This window comes from Lontra canadensis, unplaced genomic scaffold (genome assembly GCF_010015895.1).
Source record: "Lontra canadensis isolate GAN:19392208 unplaced genomic scaffold, GSC_riverotter_1.0 scaffold65, whole genome shotgun sequence".
In the NCBI taxonomy this organism is placed as follows: Eukaryota; Metazoa; Chordata; class Mammalia; order Carnivora; family Mustelidae; genus Lontra; species Lontra canadensis.
This window is the reverse complement of record NW_022631059.1, coordinates 10,931,646-10,956,682: the sequence shown is the minus strand read 5'-3', so window position 1 is coordinate 10,956,682 and position 25,037 is coordinate 10,931,646. Positions and strand designations below refer to the sequence as shown.

General features: G+C 45.7%; 1 protein-coding gene across 2 annotated transcripts in view; it reads right to left on the bottom strand.

Moving 5' to 3' along the window:
* The window catches only part of UBE2V1 (ubiquitin conjugating enzyme E2 V1), a 31,012-nt gene extending 14,691 nt beyond the window's left edge, over positions 1 to 16,321 (bottom strand). For both annotated transcript variants that reach the window (XM_032878989.1, XM_032878990.1), the window contains exon 1: positions 16,250 to 16,321. In XM_032878989.1, the coding sequence (XP_032734880.1) occupies positions 16,250 to 16,271 (22 nt within the window). In that variant the 5' untranslated portion in view covers positions 16,272 to 16,321. The remainder of the gene's footprint in view (positions 1 to 16,249) is intronic.
* Positions 16,322 to 25,037: the final 8,716 nt, after the last annotated feature.

The window sequence follows — 25,037 nt, the reverse complement described above, 5'->3', positions numbered from 1 at the left end:
GAGAGGCAGGCAGAGAGAGAGAGAAGCAGGTTCCCTGCCGAGCAGAGAGCCCGATGCGGGACTCGATCCCAGGACCCTGAGATCATGACCTGAGCTGAAGGCAGAGGCTTTAACCCACTGAGCCACCCAGGCACCCCTAATTTTTTTTTTTTTTAAAGATTTTATTTGACAAAGAGAGACACAGTGACAGAGGGAACACAAGCAGGGGGAGTGGGAGACAGAGAAATAGGTTTCCTGCTGAGCAGGGAGCCCAATGTGGGGCTCAACCCCAGGACCCTGGGATCATGACCTGAGCCGAAGGCAGAGGTTTTTTTTTTTTTTTTTAGATTTTATTTATTTATTTGACAGACACAGACAAGTAGGCAGAGAGGCAGAGAGAGAGGAGGAAGCAGGCTCCCGGCTGAGCAGAGAGCCTGATGCGGGGCTCGATCCCAGGACCCTGGGATCATGACCTGAGCCAAAGGCAGAGGCTTTAACCCACTGAGCCACCCAGGTGCCCCTCTGTATTCATTTTTAAGAATAATTTAAGGTATCTACGGCCATACCACGCTGAACGCGCCCGATCTCATCTGATCTCGGAAGCTAAGCAGGGTCGGGCCTGGTTAGTACTTGGATGGGAAAATAATTTAAGGCCAAGTAATACTATACTAACTTCCCATGTACAATGATGGTATGGTAAAAAAAAAATTTCCTTTTAGCATAAATGTAAGCAAACGAGTCGGCTGACTGAAGGTAAGAGTAAATGACACGGACAGTACTTTAAAGGAAACAGAATAAACGGGAATGCATATTTGAACGGCTCATTTGTAAAGCACTGGCATAATCTAAATAGTCAACTGGATTATTCGGCTATACTGGCTTGCGTTCCTCAGCAAACACGAAACTAAAGGATGTTTGTGACGTTATAAACAAAACACCAGACAATACAATGTCTTTCGTCCAGAGAGAGAGTTAACTCTGAATCTTTACTAATCCTAAGTAATTTGCCTGAGCAGTGGAGCAGGGAGGGGCATCACTGTGGAGAGCTATGGCTATTACCACTGTTTAATGTAAGCCTGCACTAACGGAAATGAGTACCGAAGGAACACAATCATACAGAGAGGAAGACTGATAAATGTCAGATGGTGTAACAGGTGAATTGTGTCCTTGCCCATTCATAAGCTGAAGCCCTAACTGCTATCACCTCAGAATGTGACAGTATTTGGAAATAAGGCCTTTAAAGATGTGATTAAGTTAAAATGAGACCACTGGGGCTCCTGGTTGGCTCAGAAGGTAGAGCATGTGACTCTTGATCTTGGGGTTGTGATTTCGAGCTCCATGTAGGAGGCGGAGTTTACACACACACACACACACACACACACACACACATATATGTATTTTTAAAATCTCTTAAAAATATATAAACAAAAGGGGCTTCTGAGTGGCTCAGTTGGTTGACTGTCTGACTCTTAATTTTGGCTAGGGTCATGATCTTGGGGTCCTGGGATCGAGCGCTATGTCGGGCTCCTCGCTGGGTAGGGAGCTTGTTTGGGATTCTCTCTCCCTCTGACCACCCCCCAAACCCCAACCCTGTGCGTATACTTTCTAAAACAAAACAAAACAATACACACACATAAATGAAAAATAAAATGAGTCCATTAGGATGAGCCCTAATCCAATCTGACTGGTGTCCTTATAAGAGGAAATTTAGACAAAGAAACAACGGATGCAAGAGTGCACGGAGACAGAGTGTGTGAGGACACAGGAGGAGGACAGTCCTCTGCAAGCAAAGGGAAGAAATAAACCTGTTGACACCTTGAGCTTGGACTTCTAGCCTTCAGAGCCATGAGCACATAAATTCCTGTTGTGTAATCCATCCAGTGTGTGGTACTGTTACAGCAGCCCTAGGAAACTAATGCAGATGCTAGGTGACATTTTAAGCAGCTTAACAAAGTTGAAAAGGTTAGAGACGGAGAAGGTAACAATGGTTATCTCTAGGTGCAAGGATTATGGGTGATTCCAACCCCTTTCCTATATTTTCTTTTTAAAATCATTTTATTTTTTTCATCATGATAAGTGTACTCTTTAATCCCCACCCCCTACCTTTTCTGTATTTTCTGATTTCTTTTACCATGATCTCATTATGTGCAAAACAAAACACTCAGGAAATATGCCAACTATACTCTAGACAAGGTCCTATGTCTGGGCTTTCACATTGACTGTTCCCTCTGCCTGGGACATGCTTCCCCCAGATACCTATCAAGCTCCCTTACCTTCTCAGGCCCTCATTCATATGAATAGGAATCTGACTTAATGGTTTTTTAAGTGACTAGTTTTAAGTAAGTGGTCCATATTTTTTAATATTATTAAAACCTGTTCAAGACAAATGCACAATGGCAAAGTACAACAGTTACCATAGCTGAGCCCTTTGAACAGAAGCTGTGTGTGTGATTTCTATTTCAAGCTGCTCTTTTTGGAAAGATGAAAAATGTGCCTTCTTGTGTCAGTTATTTAAATCAGGCTGGATTAACTATTCCTGATAAGACTACCTCTCTTATAAACTTAAGCAAAATGTTGAGGCTGGAAATATTACCTCTTCATTAACAAGCAGATCTGATACGGGAATCCTAATCCAAAGATCACAAGCTCATTGTATTAGTTTCAAATAGTAAATTCAAGTTATATTCTTCTGATGTTTGATTTCTACTTGTGAAATAGGGAAAAAATATTCTATTATTTAATTCTGTACTTCCAACAGTCATTTCTACCGGATTAGACATTCAGTTAAAGCCCATGTACACAACTGAACCAAAGAAATAAAGGGTTCCACTTATCTTAGGTTCACATCTGGAACAATTCAGAGCACCACACAGGACAAAGCAATGCACAGTTCTCGCAGTAGTGACATTATAGGATCATTAAATTTGATTCAAGTTATAAAACAGGATTCAGAAACAGTTTAAGGGGTGCGCGGGTGGTTCAGTTGGTTAAGCATCCAACTCGATCTCAGCTCAGGTCTGATCTCAGGGTCATGAGTTCAAGCCCAGTGTTGGGCCCCATGCTGGGCATGGAGCCTATTTAAAGAAAAAAAAAAAGTTAAAAATAAATCAAAAACTCTGGAATGGCTAATTATCTATTAGGTTGTCAAAAAACATTCCAAGTGGGAGTTGGAACATACATATAAATATTGGAATAATTGTACCATATACTGATGAATTACAATAAGCATTCATTCCATTTGAACAGCAGTTCTCAAGTTTTTCTGGTCTCAAGACCCCTTTATACTCTCTTAAAAATTATTGAAGACTTCAAAGAGCCTTTGTCTATGTGGGTTATAGCTACTGATATTTGCCAAATCAGAAGTCAAAACTGACACATTTAAAAAATATTTAATTCATTTAAAACTAATTACAACAGGGGCGCCTGGGTGGCTCAGTGGGTTAAGCCTCTGCCTTCAGCTCAGGTCATGGTCTCAGGGTTCTGGGATCGAGCCCCACATCGGGCTCTCTGCTCAGCAGGGAGCCTGTTTCCTTCTCTCTCTGTCTGCCTCTCTGCCTACTTGTGATCTTTCTCTCTGTGTCAAATAAATAAATAAAATCTTAAAAAAATATAAACAAATAAATGTTTAAAAAAAAATAAAACTACAACAAATCATCATGTGTTCAGATAAATAACCTATCTTATGAGATAACTAGTTTCCAAAGAACAAAAGAAAATTAGTGAGAAGAGTAGGATAGCTTTACAAATTTTCTTTAATGTCCGGCTTAAAATAGGGAGTGTTAAGAACCGAGGTAAGCTGGAGAATATATATCCTATTCAAAGGGGACAGTCAGGTGTGCCTGGGTGGCTCAGTGGGTTAAGCCTCTGCCTTCGGCTCAGGTCATGATCTCGGGGTCCTGGGATCGAGCCCCACATCTGGCTCTCTGTTTGGCGGAGAGCCTGCTTTCCCCTCTCTCTCTCTGCCTGCTTGTGATCTCTCTCTCTCTCTGTCAAATAAATAAACAAAATCTTAAAATAAATAAATAAATAAATAAAGGCGACAGTCACTCCTTTGGTCTGACCAAGTATCTGTGGGTCAATTTCTGCTTAGGAACCATCACTATGTGTGGGGACACCTAATTGTTCTCAAGAATCTCTTTGATCCCTAACATCCTAGATTTAGCTCAGAGAGTTCTTAAAAACTTTTTTGTCAGAAGGGTAAGATTGATAACCACTATGCTAATCTGGCATGGGGTGGTTAAGTACTCTGCTAACCTTTATTTAGCTAAATACTGAAGAATTTAAATCCACAAACTCAACAGCTGGGAACTGTCACTCTGAATTCATTTTTACTAAGACTTAAATTTTTTTTTTTAAGATTTTATTTATTTGAGAGAGAGAGAGAATGAGAGAGAGAGTGAGCATGAGAAGGGCGAGGGTCAGAGGGAGAAGCAGACTCCCTGCCAAGCAGGGAGCCTGATGTGGGACTCGATCCTAGGACTCCAGGATCATGACCTAAGCCAAAGGCAGTCGCTTAACCAACTGAGCCACCCAGGCGCCCCTAAGACATAAACTTTTATTTTCACTCAAAAACGGACTAAAAGCAGAGTTTGGAGAATAAGAACAGCTAGCAGAAATCAGGAATTATAAAATTATGGAGTGGTTCATTCAGTTTTTTCTGATATTTACACAGGAGTGGCTAATGAGCACCTAGTTAAGTGGTTTACTGAACTCTATTTGGTAAGGCACTATTCTGGGGTTAACCATGTTTAATGTGTGTAAAACTGAGCTCACTCCACACTTTTGAGCAAAAAAAATCCACACGTTTCAGGCCTGCAAATAAAGTTTGCTAGGAGGGGTGACCGCCTGGGCGACTAGTCAGTTAAGTGTCTGCCCTTGGCTCAGGTTGTGATCCCAGGATCCTGGGACTGAGCCCTAATTCAGGCTTCCTGCTCAGTGGGGAGCTGACTTCTCCCTCTCCCCTCCACTGTTCTCTCTCTCTCTCAAATAAATAAATAAGATCTTTAAAAGAAAAAAAAGTTTGCTAGGCTTTTTACCTGCTTGTCAACATTTTCCTATAAATTTGTCGGTAGCATAAACGTTTACAACTTCTTTCTGTGCAATAATACCCAACACTTATCCAATACCATGCTAGACCTTCGAGGGGCTAGGAAAGAAATAAAAACAGAAGTCTCACAGCTGAAGTATAAAGTCTCACTATGAAAACAAAATACACACGCAAAAAGGGATACACATACAACGCTCAGTAAAACAGAAAAGTCTCAGAACTGGATGACAGAAATACCGCCTATCACAAGGCAATGAAAGGGTCCAGGACCCCTCCGAATTTGATGAAAGCTGGAGGTGGGGCCTTGCTACCAAGAGGGACCAGACTTTATCCCCAGGGTCTCGATGCTCCAAGTAGGCCAAGAGATAAGGTGAATATCCTGCGTAAGGCTCAGGGTGGGCAGGGAAGGAGAGGCCAGGTTAGGAGTATGCAACCAGCGACGTCTCAGGATGCAAAGCCAGAAGCACCTGCTTAGAGCAAATATTATGGCAGAACATCTTATCAAGGCGCCAGGCGGTGGGAAACTGAAGGAACGTTAAGAGGGGCGCCTGGCTTAGTTGGTTAAGTGTCTGCCTTCGGCTCAGGTCATGATCCCAGGATCCTGGGATTGAGCCCCACGTCAGGGTCCCTGCTCTGTGGGGAGCCTGCTTCTCCCTCTCCCTCTGCCTGAGGTTCCCTCGGCTTGTGTGCACTCCTGCTCTCTCTCTGTCAAAAAAAAAAAAAAAAAAAGGAATGTTAAGAGACTTAAGGCAGCACATATCAATTTGCATGACTGTGGCAGTGGTTCCCATTCTTACCATGTGAGAAAAAACTGCTGGCCTGTACACAGCAGGCTTAACATAAGTATTTGTTGAAAAACCCCAAATTGGAGGTAGGGGGGAGAGGATAAAAAGGTATGCAAACTCCATTTGGTAAAAAAATAAGCACAGGGGTGCCTGAGTGGCTCAATCAGTTAAGTGCCTGACTCTCGTGGAGCCTGCTTAAGATTCCCTCTCTCTCTCTTTCTCTCTCTCTCACTCTGCCCTTCCCCCCCCAAAAAACAGCACAAGGTCACTCATGCTTCCTTGTATGAAATAATGATCTTTACATGTCACAAACACACAGTCATGAGGACACCCACCCGGTCTACCATTCCATTATTTATTTTTAAAGATTCTATTTTTAAATAATCTCTATACCCAACGTTAAGGCTTGAACTTGCAAACCCAAGATCAAGAGTTGCTCGCTGTACTGGCTGAGCCAGCCAGGTGCCCCATTATCATTCCAATTTTCAAATGCTCGTCAGAGCAATGGCTAAGTTATCTCCCACACAAAACAACCAGAGTGCATGCTAGAAAAAATTCTGTAATCTCTCCACAAAGGATTAAGAGCAAGACCTGGGAATCAAGTCCCAGCTCCACAGTCTCCTAGCAATCTAGCTGTGTGACTCTACCAGCTACCTCGAGGCTCAGGGAAACAGGGATGCCATCACTCCCTGACGCTATGGGTGTCAAGAAGAACTGACGGGAGATAAAACCTGTAAAGCGCTGTGTGTAATTCCTGGCAGAGTAACTTTTCTATCGCATCCCTTTCATTAGCACATTGTATCATCCATCGTAAAATAAAACCCCCAACCCCTCGCCTGATCCCATACTCTCCCCAGCTACCATCTCATTTCTTTGTTCCTTCTTAGCAAAAAACCTCAAAGGGTTTTTTCTTGTCTGCCATTCTGCACCTTACCTGCACCTGTCCTAATCATCCTTTCTGTCTAGTCACTCACCAAAACTGCTCTGGTCAGGGGCACGAGAGGACCCTCTAGCAAAATCCTGGGGCAGATTTTCAGCCCCAATTCCCACTTCCTAGCGCTCCAGTGGCAATTTCAGGGGCTTCTCCGAGCCTCAGATTCTCTTTCTATCTCACTGACTCCTTCGTCTCACCTCTTTAACCTCCAAATACTGACGGCCTGGCCTCAGGGCATAGCCCCCAGACCTTCCCCTTTCTGTCTCTTCCATTCCCCCATCCCCAGGCTATTTTACCAAAACCAAGGAGGCCGGTAGTAACTTTACAATTTACATTTCCAATTAACTGCCTCCCTGACCTCTCACTAGTTTAGATGCCTACAACCTAAAACACTTCCAAACAGAACCTTGTATTCCTTAAAAAAAAAAAAAAAAAAAAAAAATCTCCCAAAACCACCCACTCCTCTATCTCAGTATATATGGCACAAACATTTACCGGATTGCTCTGGTCAAGTACCTTGGGGTCAAGATGAGAAATCTTTCCCTTACCCCCCCATACTCAGTCCATTTCCAAATACATTCCAAATATGGTCATTTTTGCCATGTCCACTGTGATCCCTGTAGTCCGTGCCCCCCTCAGCGTCCTAACTGGTTGCCCAGCCTATTGGCCAATACCTACAGTCTCGTCTCCGCGGTGAGCTTTTTTAAAGTAAGTTTGCTCCTGTCACTCACCCAGCCCTCCACTGGCCCACCCAGCACACACTGGAGCAACACCTGCGTCTCCAGCCTTTCCTGTCACCCACTCCCTTGCTCCTTGTCCTCCCTCGGCCATACGCCCCTTCTTTCAGTTCCCACATGAGCTGGCAACCTCACTTTCTGCCTCCCCTGGGATTCTCTGGATGGCCGGTGGGGTGGTTCTCTTACTCCTCACTAAGGCTGGACTTCCCATTCCCTTATCTTGCTTTGCTTTTCTTCATCGCATTGGCTACCACTTGACATTTTTAATACATTCATTTCTAATTATTAGTTGTCTATTGTCTCTCCCAACTGAACATAAATAAGTTCCATGAGAGTGAAACTCCGCTTCTTCTGTTCACTGCCAAAGCTTCAACCCCACGAGGAGTGCTTTGCCAGCCTCTGTGCTCAAGCGCTTGCAGACTGAATGAATGGGTGGCTGGGTGTTAGCGAAGGATCTTATTTTGGAATGAATAACACTCCATGTCACAGAATTCTAACTCTGGTTTATTTCTGAAAATACAGCATGGAAACATTCATAGCGCTATTAAAAGAAAGCCATAGTGTTAGAAAGATTATGGAAGTATGGATTAAGTAGCCGAAGGAAAGTTATACACTGAATTCTGAATATCTTGGGAAGAAGCAGAAATCTTAATTTAGAAGCCAGGCAAAGGTCTTCTTGGAGCGCTCCTCCCCCACATCCCTTTACCCTCATGCAATGTCTGTGCTGGACCTTTTCTTTTTTCTTTACATTTTATTTTCTTTCATTTTTATTGTCTGACTCACTCTCAGAGCTTCTCGAGCTAGAGCTGTGACTCATTCAGTCCTGCCTCCCCAGAATCTGATGTGTTACCTGGCATACAATGGTGCTCAATAAATGTTTCCTGACAGGAGACACAGCACTAGCTCTTCCTTTCCTACTGTAAACTCTAACATGGTCTACTGTGGCCAAAACACTGAACACTGATACCACGTAACTGAGAAACCTAATGTCTTTTATTTTTTTATTTTGAGATCATTAAAAACTGATAACTAATTTTATTTTTTAGTCAAGTATGATAGAGACTTTTAGGGAAATCTACATTTTTTTAAATGACGGAAAACTGTTTTGTTTTTTTTTTAATCCAAATCACACAAGCCAAAGGATTCTTCACTACAAGATGACCTTTGTTTCATAAAATATATATGAAAGCATGTTACTGATATTCTACACCGTTTAGAAACTATATACAAAGTTAACACATCAATATTTTCTCCAAAGCAAGTGCATTTAACTCCACATGGTTTGACTACACCCTAGTGCTAGAACTTCAGGGGCTATCCAGGGACACAAATCCAAATACTGGTGGAGTTCCGGGGCGCCTGGGGCTGGCTCAGTAGGAGGACTGTGTGACTCTTGACCTTGGGGTTACAAATACGAGCCTGACACCGGGTGCAGCGATTACTTAAAAATAAAATCTTTTAAAAAATATGTATTACTGGAGTTCAGAGATCCTATAGACCTCGTATCAGTTACAAGTTAGGACTTCATCCCATCCTGAATGGAGAGCATAAGCTTAAAATGATGATACATTAATTTTAACAAAAGATCTCCGTGAATATACTTAAAAATTAAATCCACACATGTCAAAGAACAGAAGCGTAATAGGTCAGAAAAACTTAAGAATACTCCTTGTATGTTTAGTTCCTATGGCACTTTAATCCACTAAATCAACCTGAATATTTGTGCGTGAATCTTACACCAAAGGCAGCTAGAGAAGCAGCTTCAAGAGACAATACAGAGGATGGAGAAACGAACTCTTGTTAATCTTGGTAAACTATTAAAAATTTAATGATGGAAATGTTACGATAACTTCACCAAGGTGCTAAGATATCACAGTAGTCCAATATTTTTTAAAAGAAAATATTCGTCCTATGTAATTTCAGAATTCTTTCCAGAAAGATTTTTCCTGGATCTGTGTCAGTATCAAGAGTCAGCCAGTTACTCTCCTGGCTAAGTATAAGCTGAAAAGTTAGCAGCTGCAGGATATTACAAAGAAAATATGACAACCAGGTTGAAAAAGCATGAATATTTGATAGGGTTTTACACCATGTCATAGTAAAACACTTAATGCAGTAATTGGAGACACAGCAACAGAGTAAAGTATTTGTGGTACAAAATGGAGGTGAAGCCCTTTAAAACACCTTTTGGGAAAGTCATAGCCACAAAGCAGCAGCTCCTATAGCACCCCATCCTGGAAAACCCCGGCCTGGCTGAGCCTCACAGGTTTTCTCTTGAAAAGAAAGTTGCAGTTAAAACTGGTCTGGTTGCCCATTTAAGGAAGACTGTGAACTAGGAGTCTGGTGCTACTCCTGTTTTGGAAAATAAGGAGGCCTGAACTGTGATGCACCAGCTTCAATGTTTCTGAAAAGTAGCTATAAAGTCAGGAGCAGGTAACTTTTATTCCTGAGCAACTGCCAAGGGCAGTCTGGCTGCATAGTTAGTGCCTGCCCAGAGAAGCAGAATTGTTCTCTCCTCTACAGCAGTCATCCTCCAAGTATGGTCCCCACACTTGCAGCCTACACATCCCCTGAGAACTTACTAGAAATGTAAATTCGCATGCCCCATCCCAGAACACAACACACTACACAACTACAGACCCTGGAACCCTAAGGGTGAAACCCAGCGACTAAGCAAGCAATCCCAGAGATTCAGACACTAGTTTAAGAGCTGCTGATCTAGGGGAAGAGTGGCAATCTGTCTTTACAGCCCAGACGATGGGACAACAAAGAGCTGGGACAAAATGTGAGATGCTGGGTTTTTCTGACACTAGGGTGACCAAGGACAAGGACCAGATTTTCTCTGACGGGGGCAGAGACAAAGAATAAGATGTGGGAACTGGTATCAGGACAGTTAGGGAAGGAGAGGACAGAGTTAAGTCTAGCTAAAGTCCCTCTAGAAATACCACCTAGTCAGGACAAGAGCTTTCCTTATTGAAAGGCTGAAGAGTCACTCTTGCTTCTGCCTTATCAGATACATTGTTTCTCTAAATATGTCAAATTTATATATTTGGCTACATCAAGGTGAGACCTTGGATTAATTCATTGCAAAACTCAACAGATATTTACAGAGCAGGTCAGGGACTGTGCTGGGTGCTACCACATAGTAGTGGAGGACAGGAAAAAATCCCGCCCTTGTGGAAAAGCACAGAAAATACGCAAGAGAGCAAATAAGAAGGCTTCAGATAAGGGGAGTGCTTTAGAAGAGAACAGAAAAGAGATGTGATAATGACTGAGAAGACTATATTGAATGGGGTGGTCAGGGATGTCCCTTCTGCAGAGCAGAGACCTGAAGAACGGGAGGGAGATCATTCCCAAAAGGGTTAGAGCAGGAGCAGAGGTGTGCGAGATACCACGTGAGGTCTGGGGGCAGGCCCCAGAGGGCCTTCAGGGCCCCAGAGAAGAGAATGATCTGATTCAAAGTGCAAGGAGATTTGATTCTAAGGGCTTTCTGCAGTGGAGGGGCAGTTTCTGTTTTCAGTCTGCAAAACATCATTGTGCTTCCTCTAGAGAATGAACTGGAAAAGGGTAAGACTGGAAGCTGGCTTCTGCAGTCTTTCAGAGAGATGGTTCTGGTCCGGCAGGAATGACACTAGTGGAGAGGCAAAGGAGGATTTAGCATCTTTTGTTGGGTTTTACCTACCAGACTTGTGATGGATGGATGTGAGGATGAGCAAAGGACCCTTTCTAAGCACCTCGACTATCCACCTGTGAAAGAACTAATTGGCCAAGTTGGAAATGTCGACAGACCTGCCAGAGGCTGAAGGAAGGTGAGATGCCTGGCTGGAGAGAAGGCAGTGGGGGTTGGAAGAATAATAATGTGGCCAAGAGCACATGCCCTGGGGCAGAACTGTGCTGCACCCTAGCTCCACAAGTCACCGGGTCTGTGCCTCAGTTTCTCGCCTTCACGGCAGGTACCTGTCTCCAAGCACTGCTGTGAGGGGCGGGATCACTGAATTGAGTTGAATACACTGACTAGCGCATAGTAGGCCCTAGAAGTACACTTTAAAAACAAGTTGGGGGTGCCTGGGTGGCTCAGTCAGCTGGGTTTCCAACTCCTGATTTCAGTTCAGATAGTCATCTCTGGGATGTGAGATCAGGCCCACATCAGGCTCTGTGCTGGGCGTGGAGGCTGCTTAGGATTCTTTCTCTCCCTCTGCCCTTCTCCACCCTCTTTAAAAAAAAAAAAAAAAAAAAAGTCTGACGAGCTTGCACGTAAATGAAGATAAGGCCCTACTCCGTAAATGACAGGAGGGGCCCCAAGCCTATCGAGTACTGACTTCCTTACAAATGGACTTCACTATCACTGGACAGCAGGTTACCCAGAATGAGACAAACAGTGGCCGGGGCTGCTATAAAAAGGGTCCCTGTGACAGCTGGCAGACTCCTCTCATTAAAGCCCTTTCTCTCACCAAGATTAAACACTGCAATACCTACGAAGAACCGATCCCCCAAACCCATGCCTTTCCAGTTCTTTCCTAAGGCGCTGGAGCAGGCTGGAGAGGGAGCTGGAGCCAGACCCCCTGGGCTCTAGTCCGAGTGCCGCCACTCAGCCACCCATCTCCCTCAGTAATACTGTGGGGACAAAACTGACTCCGGTTAGCTCACTGGGTTGTGGGGAGTTGGATGAGATGACATAACAGGTCAGTCAAATTACCGGGAAACTTCACAGTGTTTACTTCACCAAATATACTGTTCTGTACTTCACTGGGGCCTTTCAGAATCAAACAGAGGATTCCTGACTTTACATTTTGTATTCCACTTTTATCAAAGTACTGTGGCTACAATTCAGGTGAGAGAGAAGGGGTGGGAGAAAGAGAATGCGGTGGAGTGAAAAGCATGGTCTGAAAGCTACCACGAAAGAGAAAATCAAAATCATCAAAAGGAACCTTAGGAATCCCTGAAGAGGGCAACAGGTGGTATGGACCGACCTCCGTCCCCGGAGCTGGCAGCTCTAGCGGAGCACTGAAGAGGAGGCAGCTCTCCGGCACGGAGGCCCGCGTTGTACAAAAGGCAGCTGGCTACAATCAGCACAAGACACTCACATGGTGAGACACACAGGAACAAGACCAACTTTCCAGACTACAGGTTCTTATCACCGGTCTCCAGCTCTCTGGAACACCCTTGAATGGAATGGAAAACTGCTGAACCTCCACTGCGGCAGGTTCAATTTGCACATGCCGACTGTGGACATGAGGCCACTCCAGTGAATGCAAATTTAAAGTCAGGCCCAGTCAGGGCGGCTTCTTTTTTTTTTTTTTTTTTTTTTTTAGGGTGGCTTCTTATGGCACTCAGGTCTCTGGTTAACTGTCAGGGAAGCCTGTGGGGTACTGGGAGAGGGGAAGGGCCTGGCAACCAAGGGCTTGAGGTCCTGCAATCCTGGCCAAGGCGGGAGGAAGTTACCCATCACAGCACCAGCATCCTGATGGATTCTCGTGGGCTTCTCCCAGTCCACTCTCTAGGGATCTATGCAGAGTTCATGCACTGCAGAACCAAGGGAGGTGGCAAGGTGTTGTACCCAAGTGTTGAAAGTAGTGACCATTTAAAAACAACAACAACAAAAAACCCCAACAACAACGAAGGCCAACCCTTTATAGGAATTCAGACTTCAGAGCTGTTTCCTGGCAACTAGGGGCACAGGTTAAGAAAGTGGTTTGTTCTAAACCTGACTAAGAAAGGCTTCAGGGTCCCTGACCAACCTGAAAGACTTCTCAGGGTTAGAAAGCAGAGGCTTGAATATTTGTTTCAATTTAACCCAATTAAGGCCCTTCTGCTTCCACTCTAGGCACTCTGCACTCCTTTATTACACAGGGGCACAGGTCAGATCCGCTCACTCCCCTCTTTTTCTCTCTTTCTTTTTTTTTAAGTAGCTTCATGCCCAACACGGGGCTCGCACTCACAACCCTGAGTTTGAGTGTGGCAGGCTCTACCAACTGAGCCAGCCAGGCACCTTGTCATTCCCCTGTCATTTTCAGACTCATTCATTCAATAAATATTTAGAATGTGTACTTTATACCAGCGAACTTGATGGCTTCCCTTCACACTTAATAAAATCCAAAGCCGTATCTCCCTACCTCATCTCCTTAACAAGCCTCTCGTGCACAGTAAGGACTTTAATCTGTTCTTTCAACACACTAAGCTTGGTCTTGCCACAGGCCTTTGCACTCACTGTCCCTACCTCCCCTGCCTATGATACACACTGCAAGTTTGGCTCCTTCCATCATTTACATCAGTTCAAATGCCATCTTCTCAGAGAAGCCTTCCCTGATCACCACTCCACACACTCTTTATCACATCACACAAATTTCTTCATAGCACTAATTTCTACCTGAAATTGGCTTAATGATTTACTCCTTTAATGGCTTTCTTACTGACTAGAATGTAAGCTCTTCAAGGACAGGGGCTCTGTCCATCTTGTCCACTATTTGCCATGGGACAAAACAGACCCTCAATAAATATCTGTTGAATAAACAAAGGACTTTCTGGAAGCCCACTATTTAGAGAGCACCTTAAAGCCGGTTCTATGTTATCTAAACCATGCCAAGTGCTCTTGACACTAGACAGCAGCTGATGGTGTTTTATCTGACCACATTAGCATTTATGAAGCATTCATCCATTGGCAGGGCTTCAAGAAGTTAGAATTAAGTAGCTGTTACAACAGATTGTAGGCAGCCAATCTCAAGTGACTGCAAACAGGGCTGAGTTGCAGTATGACCATAATGCTGGCTGCCACAGGCACACTGTACCCTCACTTCACAGCAACCTGGCAGGGGTGCTATTATGGTGAGAAGTTTCCCACAGCAGTCTGGCCTGACTCAGACTCTCTCCTCTGGGTCAGTATCTTAAAACATGAATTGACTCAGCACTATTCTGGCTAAAACCAAAATCTAGGAAAAGGATATGTGGTTTCCTCTATCCCTCATGGGGGACCCCACTGCTTGTGACAGGTCACTTTGGTCTGATCCCCTACAGCCAATTCTACTGCCACTCTAACAAACGGCTGGCTCCCTGGGATATGGCAGGAGCAACATCCTGGAAAGATGGGACTCCCTTCACTCTGTTCCCTTTAGGTCACCAAGCCTCCCCCAACAGTGCTGATGCTGTGGCCTTAACCAGCCAGAGGATTTCAGCACCTAGGCTGGTGGCCCTGTTGGCTTCCTTCATCAGCGGTCACCCATCGTCACCCTATCTGTGAGGACCTCCTTGGCCAACATCACTGCAAGGCACCTCAGGGTTCAGCCTCCTCGCCATAAGGAGGACACTTAGTCTTCCCCCAAAACTTGCACTTCCAGAATCTCTCCTGCCTTATTGGCCCCTCCGGGGGATCTCCCCCAGCCCATCTTTACCCCAGCCCCCTCAAGAAGGCCATCTAAGTTCATCCCCTGATGCCCATTTGTGGAATATTAACTCTTGAAACAGACCCTTCAGGATTTGATCCTCTGGCCCATCTTAGGAGTGCAGTAAGGAAATCAAGTTTCAAAAAAAAAAAAAAAAAAAAAATATGCTGCTTCCCTTAACCTACGAGGGACTGGAAGAACTTCCCTCTCCCAAAGTATAGCTCCCTTATTCCCTCTTCCGCATCCTGGAGATGGGGGTTTGCTCAGCTTTCCTGCCCCAAAGTCATCCAGAGTTCTCATTTCATTTGTTCCTCTCCCCATGCCCATCCACTCGAGGGGGATCTTCTGAGCTGAACCCACATATCTTTTACCAATATCCGAAGGAATGCTAGGGAGTGACAATCTCCTTAAAACAGACACTTCTAGGCTATGCTTCCTTCATCCAACAGAGGAGATTTTTCTCCTCTAAAAGAAAAATCTCTGAAACAGGACCTTTTCGCACTCTCACTTCTTGGAGCTTCTATCAGTTGACCCTCCCGCTCCAGACACACACCTTCAGGGCTCCTAGCTCACCAGTTCTTCACCTAATATCGAAAGCTTCCACTACTACTCCACTCAGAGCTTGCCTCCTAAAACCCAACATGTTTATTCAAATAAAAGCCTGATAATGACGAGGTCATTTCCTCTTGGAATCTAAGAGATCGTTTTCTCCCTTCTCACTTATCCTGCAGAGATGCCCTTAATCCCTCTTCCCCAAAAAACAGCCACCCAAGACGCCCCCTTTCCAATCAGCATAGAGATTTCTTCAGCTAACCCCATCCCCCAAACTAACGCTGAAGCCGTCCCCTTAACCAATGGAGGATCCTCGGTCACCCCTTGAGATCCTGTTTTCTTCTCCCATCCATCCTAAGGGGTTCTCTGAAGTCCCCGCCAAACGGACATCCTGAGGCTCCCCCCTGGCTCGGACCTCTAGCATCCAGTAAAGGACTCTCATCCGTTTTGGGGACCCTTCTCATCCCCCTAAGAGACCACTTGAACTCCCCCGAGCAGCCAGCCTCGGTATCCCCAGGAGTGCCTCTAGACTCGCCTCTCGCTAGCTCCGGCCCCTCCGTAGTGCCTTGGGGCCCAGTCCTTCCTCACAACCCGGCCCTCACACCGCCCGGGGGAGCCTGTGGGCCCCACCGCGCCGCCCACAGGACCCTCCGGCCCCCGCCCGTGCTTCCGGCCACCGCCTGCTCCTCCTCCCCACTCAGGCCGCCCGCCTCGCCACCGCGGAGCCAAGCGGACAGAGGCAGCGCAGAGGCCCTGGTCCCGCTGCAAGGACCTTTGCGGGTCCTCGGTCCCTGGCCCAGGCCCGCGCCCCCTTGGCCAGCCGGGCCGGCTCCCCAGCTCACCCGAGCCCGTGGTGGCTGCCATCTTGCGTCGCTGTCGCTCGAAGGCCGGCCCCTTCTTCACCCCCCCAACCCGTCCCCTGCCCCCTTCTGCGCAGGCGCGCACGCGTGCGCACTTGCCGCCTCTGACGCCCGCTCAGCGGACCCCGCGACCCGTTGCCGGGAAGGTTTTTTTTCCTGCTTTTTCAGAGGAAGGAAACATGATTTGCGTGCGGGAGGGCCCAGCAATCTTCATGTCCCTCCAGGCTGGGATGCGAAGGAGATACTGAGGTGCTTGATGAGAAAGGCAGGGGTGATCAGACTTGGAAGGACGCTGTTGTGAAAGACACAGAAGAAAAGAAACATTAAAAAATATCTCCTGTTTCGCTTCGGCCATTTTCCTATCTAGTTGGATCCTCACAGTATCTCTACCAGGTAGGGATTAATGTGAAAAATGAAACTGAGATGGGGGGCGAGGTTCAGCGATTTATCTAAACTTAGCTGTTAAATGGCTGAGTCAGAATTTGAACCCACTCCAGATGCTTCCGAGCCAGAGAAGGTTTGTTCTGGGGCATTAAGATGCCAGGGAAAGCATTCACTCATTCATTCATTCACTCATCAATCCATTTATTCATCCAAAGAAATACTAAGACCTACTGTATGCCACATGCTGTGCTAGGTCCTGGGAATGGATATATATACATCAATGAAGTCTGCTCTTACAGGCTTACGTTATAGTTGGAGATAGAGAGCTAGTTAACAAAGAAGTAGGAAAGAATATGACTGTGATAGGATAGAGAGTAAACCAGGGAAGGGGCAACGGGGTGGTCAGGGAGGGCCTCCTAAAGTGGTCCCATTTCAAGAGAGACTGCATGATTAGGAGGTAGACGGAACAGCATGTGCAAAGGTCTTACAGACACATATTTGCAAATATATGTTAAATCCAAGAAGGGACTGCTCCTTTATCATAAATGGTCTAAGAAGCCCTGATACGGATGTAGAAACAAGCTGAGAGAGGTGAAGGGACTACCTCCAGGTCACATAGCTGAACACTGGCAGAGGAAGGATGGGGACTTTGAGTACAGAGGAAAAAGGAAATGGGAAGCCCTCATCCAGCACACCCAGTGCATCACCTTGTCTGACAGTAGCGCCTCCTAAGCATTTCTCAGCTCAATCTATTTCTCCCACTTAGGATAGGCTGCTCTTGTCTCCTACTTGGGTGATCCCAGCAGCCTTTATTCTTGCCCCCATAGTCCAATCTCTCTATGGCAGCCAAAATTTGCTCAAAACAGCCTTCAGTCAAATCTTTCAGTGGCTCCCCATTTCCTTTCGATAAAATACAGACTCTCCAAGTTGCATGGCCATAGAATTAACATCCAACAAAGACAATGATCAGATTGAAAGGAGACCTTGTATAATCTTGCCAGAACAATGGGACTCTTCAGGGCAAACCACGGTGGACAGCCCCCCAACCAAAGGCCATGGACCTAGGGCCATGACCAGTGAGGCCACTGAGATATCTAGGGCTTTCACTTAAGCCTCATTTAAGGAAACTTATCCTTAGGTCTCAGCTCTGCACCTGTATGATCCTGCAAGTGAATGCTTTCCTAAAATTTGCACCCTGGGTGCCTCTTTCCCCTGTCCTTGGCATAGCCTGTACCTCTGGGACTTGCCTGTACCTCTCCTTTGCTGACCCTTTTCAAGTCCTCTGCAGTACATGCCCTCTCCCTCCTCAGGGCTTTTGCCTGCTATTCCCACTCTTCAGTTCTCAGATCCAGCATCACCCCCTCTGGGAAGCTTTCCCTGATTTCTCCAGATCCAATTTAGTTATAATTGACTCTCCAAGTGCCACATGTGTCTCCTTCCCAGCATTGGCACCAGGGAATCATCGGTAATCTGTGTATCACATGATTCAAGTTTATCTTTGAAAAACACAGAAAATATTTGCCCTGGAATTTGGATCATTGTAAAGCATAGGGTGACAACTGGGAAGCATTTGGACTCCTAAAGTAAGACTCACCTCTGGAGTGAAATTTTCTGGATTCCAGGGCTCTTTCACCCTTCCCTTTGCTGTGTGATTCAAGCAAGAGATTTGAATCTCTCTTGGCATCTGTACCCCCTCCTGAAAAGATGAGTGATAGTAGCCACCTCAAAGGGTTGCTGGAGAGATAAAACGCTTTGGTAAAACCCTTTAGCACAGAGGGAGGAGGGACACTAGAAACAGCTGATATTTACCAAACCCTCATATCCAGTTTTTAATCCTCACAACTGGATGCAGCAAATTCTAGGGATATCCCCATTGTAGAGATGAGTAAACAGACTCGGAGCTAACTGGAGGAGTAAGGATGAAAATGCAAGCCACTTATCCACGATGCTCGTAAACGTTTACTCGGATAGATTCCTTGGTTCTCGTAGGGAATTTCTGGCAAGCAAAATTGACAGTAGAGCAAATTCCGTGCGGAGGACCTCGAGGGAGGAACAGGGTAAGCCCGACGTCCGGGGGCATGCTGGGTATTGTAGTTCGGCTGCGTCGCGGAGCCTACCGGGAGTTGTGGTCCTCCGCGCCAACGCTCCCTCGGAGAGGCTCCACCCCTCTCTCGGAAGTCACAGCAGGTCCCCAGAGCCAGATTCCTCCGGTGTCTGCGCACCATCTCCACCTTGCGCTGGAGCCGGTAGCTTCAGCTGCTGCGGCCAAGAGTCCGATTTATTGGATTGTTGGGAAGATTGAAATGGTTAATGGAACTAAAGAATTTGCAAAAGGCCTTGACAGAGTGAGCGCTAAGTATTAGCTACTATTTTTCTTATTATTTATTTCTTATGATTTAATCCTCGGTGACCCCTGCAAAGTTAGCTTTTGTCATCTCTGTTTGTCAGATAAGGAAACTGAGGCTCAGAAACGTGAGAATGCTTTTCCAGGGTCACATAACAAGGAAGGAGTAAAAGGTTTGGAATTCAGTTCTCTTAACCCTGGGGCACCTGCCGTTTCCTCTGTGGAGCCTGGGAGGTTTTGAGCAAAGCGTGGGTGGGTTTGCATTTTTACAAAGTGCAGCCCGGCTGCCTGGAGAAGAGTGATTGGGCCGCAGCAAGATTGGAGGCGGGGAGTCCGGAGAGGGGGTGAGTTGCGCGCTGTTGACGGCGTGCGCACGGCAGCTGGTTTTGTCGAGGAGGCCCAAGGGCCAGTTCCAGGTGTGAATCCGAGCCAGTCCCTGGCACGGCCATTTCTTTTTGCCAGGGATTGGTCCAGGGGTGTGCCTGTCACCTAGTTCTTTCTAGTCAATGAGTTGAAGAGGGGCCGTGTTTGGAAAGTTTCCCTCCCTTGAGACTAGCTGAGAAGAAAGCTTTTTTGGTCCCCATTCTTCTTTCCTAAGGAGGCTGTGATGGTTGGAGCTGTGGCAGTCCTGATCCAGAAAACCTATACTTAGACTATAGATGTCCACAGAAAGATGTCAGGAGGTAGGACCACCCATGATGTGGTGGAGCTGCGGAAGGAATCCTGCAGCAGTTTCCCTACAGTTTCTTTCTTCCTTCCTTCCTTTCTTTTCTTTTTTCTCTTCCTTTCCCTTTCTTCCCTCCCTTCCCTTCCTTCCCCTCCCCTTCCCTTCCCCCCAACATGAGGCTCAAACTCAAAACCACAAGACCAAAAGAGTCAATTCCTCTTCTATTGACCCAGCTAGGCACCCCAACTTACAGGTTTCTTAAGACATGAGATAAGTCTTCATTGCTTCAGCTGCTCTTAAAGGTGGGTTTTTGTTACCTACAGTCAAAAGCATACCTAATAGCTGGCACAGTGCCCAGTGAAGAGTCACAGACGCAGAATGTCCACAGTGTTTATTCAAAGACTCTTCTCAACAAGGTGGGAAAACATCTGGGCAGTTTGGGAATCTCTGTGATGTGAAACGCATAAGTAGTACATTCAAAATGTAAAAAAAAAAAAAAAAAGCAATACTTTTTTTATAAAACCAACAATATTATTTTTTTTTTTAGAACAATACTCCTCAAACTTGACTGTGCACACAAATCACTAGGAATCTTGTTAAAATGCAGATTCTGATTGTGTGTTTGGGGGTGAGGTCTGTGCTGCGATTTCTAACGTACTTAGGGAATGCACAGATCACACTTTGAGTAGCAAGCTTGTCAGTAACATTGTATACATTTTATGTTTATATTTCCAATTTATAGGTAAGAACCCCCCCAACCTCCTGCTATAGCATTTATAATACAAACTGCAGAAAGTAAAGGGGACAAATTGTTGACAGAGGAAGAAAGGTCATGGGCATCCGGAAGACGGAGAGTCAAATGCCTGGGGAGGGGGTCTGTGGTTGATGGGATGTGGGAGACACATTTGCTAATGACATTTCGTGGCACATATATGGAATTATGTCCCTCTGGACTGTGTCTGAAGTGTAGCATTAAGATGTTTTATCTAACATTTGATGGAGTTGCTGAAGTCTACAGCCCAAAAGGGATGGGAGTGGGTAGGGTAGGGGGTCATGGTGCAACCCATTTATTCCTCTCTTGATGGACATCTGAATTGTTTCTATTGACTTTCTTCCTATACACTTTATTTTATACTGTCTGAATTTTGTATCATCTGTTACTTTTGTGGTCAGGGAAAAATAAAGAAGAACCAGAGGTCTGGGGCGGCAGGGTGGGTGGAACTAAAGGCTGAGTTTCCCTAAATTATCAAGAGCCCTTGCAACTCACGGTGAAAAAAACCATAAACACTCCAAAAGAAAGATGTTAATTGGGGTGCCTGGATGGCTCATTGGGTTAAGCCTCTGCCTTCTGCTCAGGTCATGGTCTCAGGGTCCTGGGATCGAGTCCCACATTGGGCTCTCTGCTTGGCAGGGAGCCTGCTTCCCCCTCTCTCTGTGCCTGCCTCTTTGCCTACTTTGTGAGCTCTCTCTCTCTGTCAAATATATAAATAAATAAAATCTTTAAAAAAAGATGTTAATCATAGCAAACACATACTATGTTCCAGGAATGTAGGGTTTTGCATATATTAATTAATTTAATCTTCATAACTATCCTATATATTCAGTACCATCATTACTCCTTCTTGTAGATGAGGAAACAGAGACACAGAGATGTTTAGTAACTTGGCCAAAGTCACAATCTTGTAAGTGGCAGAGCCGGGGTTTGAACCCCAAGCTCTAACCACTACTACCCCGCTTCGCAAGCAAAATAAGAAAAGGACATGTACAGAGTAAGGACATGAGATACTCGATCTCAGTCAACCCATTGCATTTCAGTGATTCTAAGATGTACGTTTTTGCATTCAAACATCTCTGGAATCAGGATGCATCTTACAATCAATGATATCTTAGATTCAGTGAAATAGAGTAGGAGAAATGCAAATTAAAACCACCTATCAGATTGGCAAAGAACAAAAACACTTGATAACACACTGTGCTGGCAGGGGTGTGGGGAACCTGGCACTCTCCAAAGTTGTGAGTTGGAAGGTAGTTTGGCCTATGAGCTATCCAAACGGAACACAGACATCCTGGGCCCAACAGTTTGGTTCCTAGGACCTGACCCCTCAGGTCTACTGGCCCTCGTGAACAAAGACTTAGATTCTCCTGTGCAGTTCTTATTATCCAAGATTAAAAACAACTTCAGTGTCCAACAGAAGATGAGTTAAAACAGGAAAGTCCATTCTGAAGTTGGAATGCTACACAGCTGTCAAAAAGAGGAAGGAAGCAATCCATAGAACACTGTCTCCACAACACAGTAAAAAAAGGCAAATGTGGAGCTGTGTGTGTAATATTCTACCTATTATGTGAAAGCAGGGGTGGGCGTGCCTCTCTGTCCGAGGGACTCCCAAGGGTCTTGTTGCAATAATGGCCTCTGGGGAGGGAAACTGAGGGCGTGGAGAACTCGAGTGGGAGCAATTTACTCTTCACTCTAGATGATGATGATGATGATGATGATGATGATTTGTAAAGGGCCAGATAGTATTTTAGGCTTTGACAGCCATTTGTCTCTCAACTTTGCCTCTGTATTAGATAATATGCAAATGAATGGGTGTAGCTATATTCCGGGAAAACTTGACCACACACTGAAATTTTTAAACTATGTGTTAGGGGATACTCTTTTTTTTTTTTTTTTTTAACCCCCTTTCCCCTCCAACCACTTAAAAAAAATGCTTATGGGGCCATAGAATGACAGGTGGAGCAGCTCTGGGTCCCTGGAGCTATTAGCCGACCACTGCTCTAGATCCTTCTGTACTGATTCTTACTCTTTACCTTATGCAGGCATTACCTATTAAAAAATATTTGGGGCGCCTGGGTGGCTCAGTCGGTTTAGCGTCCAACTCTTTTTTTTTTTTTTTTTGGCTCAGGTCATGATTTCAGAGTCATGAGATCGAGCCCCATTGTTGGGCTCCGCGCTCAGTGCAGAATCTGCTTGAGATTCTCTCTCCCTCTGCCCCTCCACCTGCTCACCCTTTCTCTCAAATAAAATCTTTAAAAAAAAGTTTAGAGGGTAGAGATTTTTAGGTTTATCAAGGGGGTGGAGTTAAAGTTGGAGATAGGAGCCCTGCCCAGACCCCCACTAGCAAGAAGCCAGCACAGAGGGGAGTTGCATGACATTCCCAGCCCAGCTAGAAATACATGTTTGCCCTGCACTGCTTGCTACCTGCCCCACTCCACCACCAGATAGCAGCACAAATCCACCGAAAAGCCGGCCCTCCCCGCACCGGCTGGGAAGCTGATGGCAGAAGTCGGCCCGTACACCTGTTTTATTTTGCCTACCATCTGTTTAAAAAATGGAGCCAGCCTTTTAAAAAAAAAATCTGGATTTCTGGTTCCTCTTTAATCAGCTGATGTGAGCAGCAGCTGCTCTCTGGGCCGCAGGTCCCCAGGGCACCCAGTCCTCAGTGTCAGCTGCTCTTTCCCATCCTGCCGTGTAGCTATTTTCTCGCCGGGGACACATTTCTCACTCGCCACCTGCCGCCTCACCTCCATCCCTCCGCTGGGGCTACAGGCCGGTGGTAAAGTAGAAGGGCTTCAGGGCAAATTAAGGCTCTGGTCCCAGCCCTGCCACCTATCAGCTGTGTGACCTTGGCCTGTCCGGTGACCCCAGTGTCTCAGTGTCCACCTGTGCAAATGGAGTTCACCTCTCAGGTTCAATGCACGGAGCGCCGTGGAGTCTGGCATGTGGTAAGCGTTCAGTGGATAATATTTTCCCCTGCCCAGCCCTCATGCGCATTTGTCTGCAGTGCCCACCCTATTCTCACAAATGACCCCCGGGTCTTGCCAAACCTTAAGACACAACCACCTCCTCTCAGCTTTTCAGTTATAGGAGTTAATCAAATTTCTTTAGCTATTTTTACTTATTTTCTGTTACATATGATTGAACTCTGATTCCCCTTTTGTGATCCCCTCGGACAGTAGCAAATTAAGTCTAGCGGTGGGCAAACTTTAAGGAAAATTAAGTTATGGGTCACATTTTTAAAAAAGCTTTATGATCACTCTAAAGAGTATTTTATCATCTCTGTCCCCCCCCCCCGCTTTTTTGGCTAGTATTGCAAAAACTAGCCCAGACTAGATACTGATTGTAATGTCTTTATGTTCACTACTGAATCTCAGTGCCTAGCACATGGGAGGTGGCTTATAACGTCTTTTCAGTGGATAAATGAACAAGATACTCATTTGTCTAAAATGTCTAGTGTCTCCCAATTTCCTCAGCCTTGAGGCTCCATGTAATAAGTCCCTAATTTTCCAACCATATCTTCCACTTTCCGAGTATTCACTCTAGTCCGGCCCACTGTCTTTTAAAAACCTCAAACTTGTTCTTGCCTCAGGGCCTTTGCACTTGCCATCCAGTCTGCCAGCCTCTTCCCCCAGCTGGCTCCATCTTCTCCCACAGGTTTCAGGTTAAATGTCCCTCCTTGGAGAGACCCTCCTTGACCACCCTGCCAAAGCTACCCCACCCTGCTTTTCCAATATGATACATTATTTTTTATTTTCTTCACAAATCACCATCTGAATGTACATGTGCATTTATTTATGTTTATTGTCTCCTCGGGAGGTGAACTCCACCAGGGTTAAGTCCTGGTCTGTCTGTTGACTGCTGTGTGCCCCAGTGTCCAGGTCAGAGCCCAGCACATGCCAAGAACATCTGCTGAAGGAATTCACTAATAGGGATCTGCCTTCATCACTCTACCCTCATGATCTCCTGCAGGAAGAACATTCCTCATCCAGCTGTGGGTCCCCTCCAAAAGTGGAGCAGATGGCAACATTGATTCACTGTCTCAGGTGACGAAGCTCCCATTCTGAGCCCAAGATGGGAAGCGGGGAGCTAGGAATGGGATAGGGGTGGGGCCTTACCTTCTAGGATCCTTAACCACCCCCCTTCCCCACCAGCCAACCAGGAAACACGAGGCAGCCGAGGATAAGTAGACTCTTGCTGCTTTGTTATAAATATATTATGTACATCCAAAACATGACATTAAAATATTACTCCGTGTTACAGAAAAGATATTAAGGCTTTCTATTATTTACATTAAACAAGCAAGCACCTTTAAAAAAAAAAACAAACAAACCAAAACAAAAAAGCCCCTTACTTCCTTCTCGGACATCCCCCTAGCCAGAGGGGACTCTGTATTCCCTTCCCAAAGACCAGGACCCTTTGCAGGGGCTGCGCTCTGTGAACACATCCTCTGATTAGAAATATCAGCTCTGGCTGGAATCCCATGGGCAGCTGGGGAGGGGACAGGGGGAGGAGGCCCAGGCTTGGGCAGCGGATTCCTGCCTCTTCTGGCTGGCTACCCTCAGACGCTTGCTGCACTTGGGCCATCCTTGGGTGGACA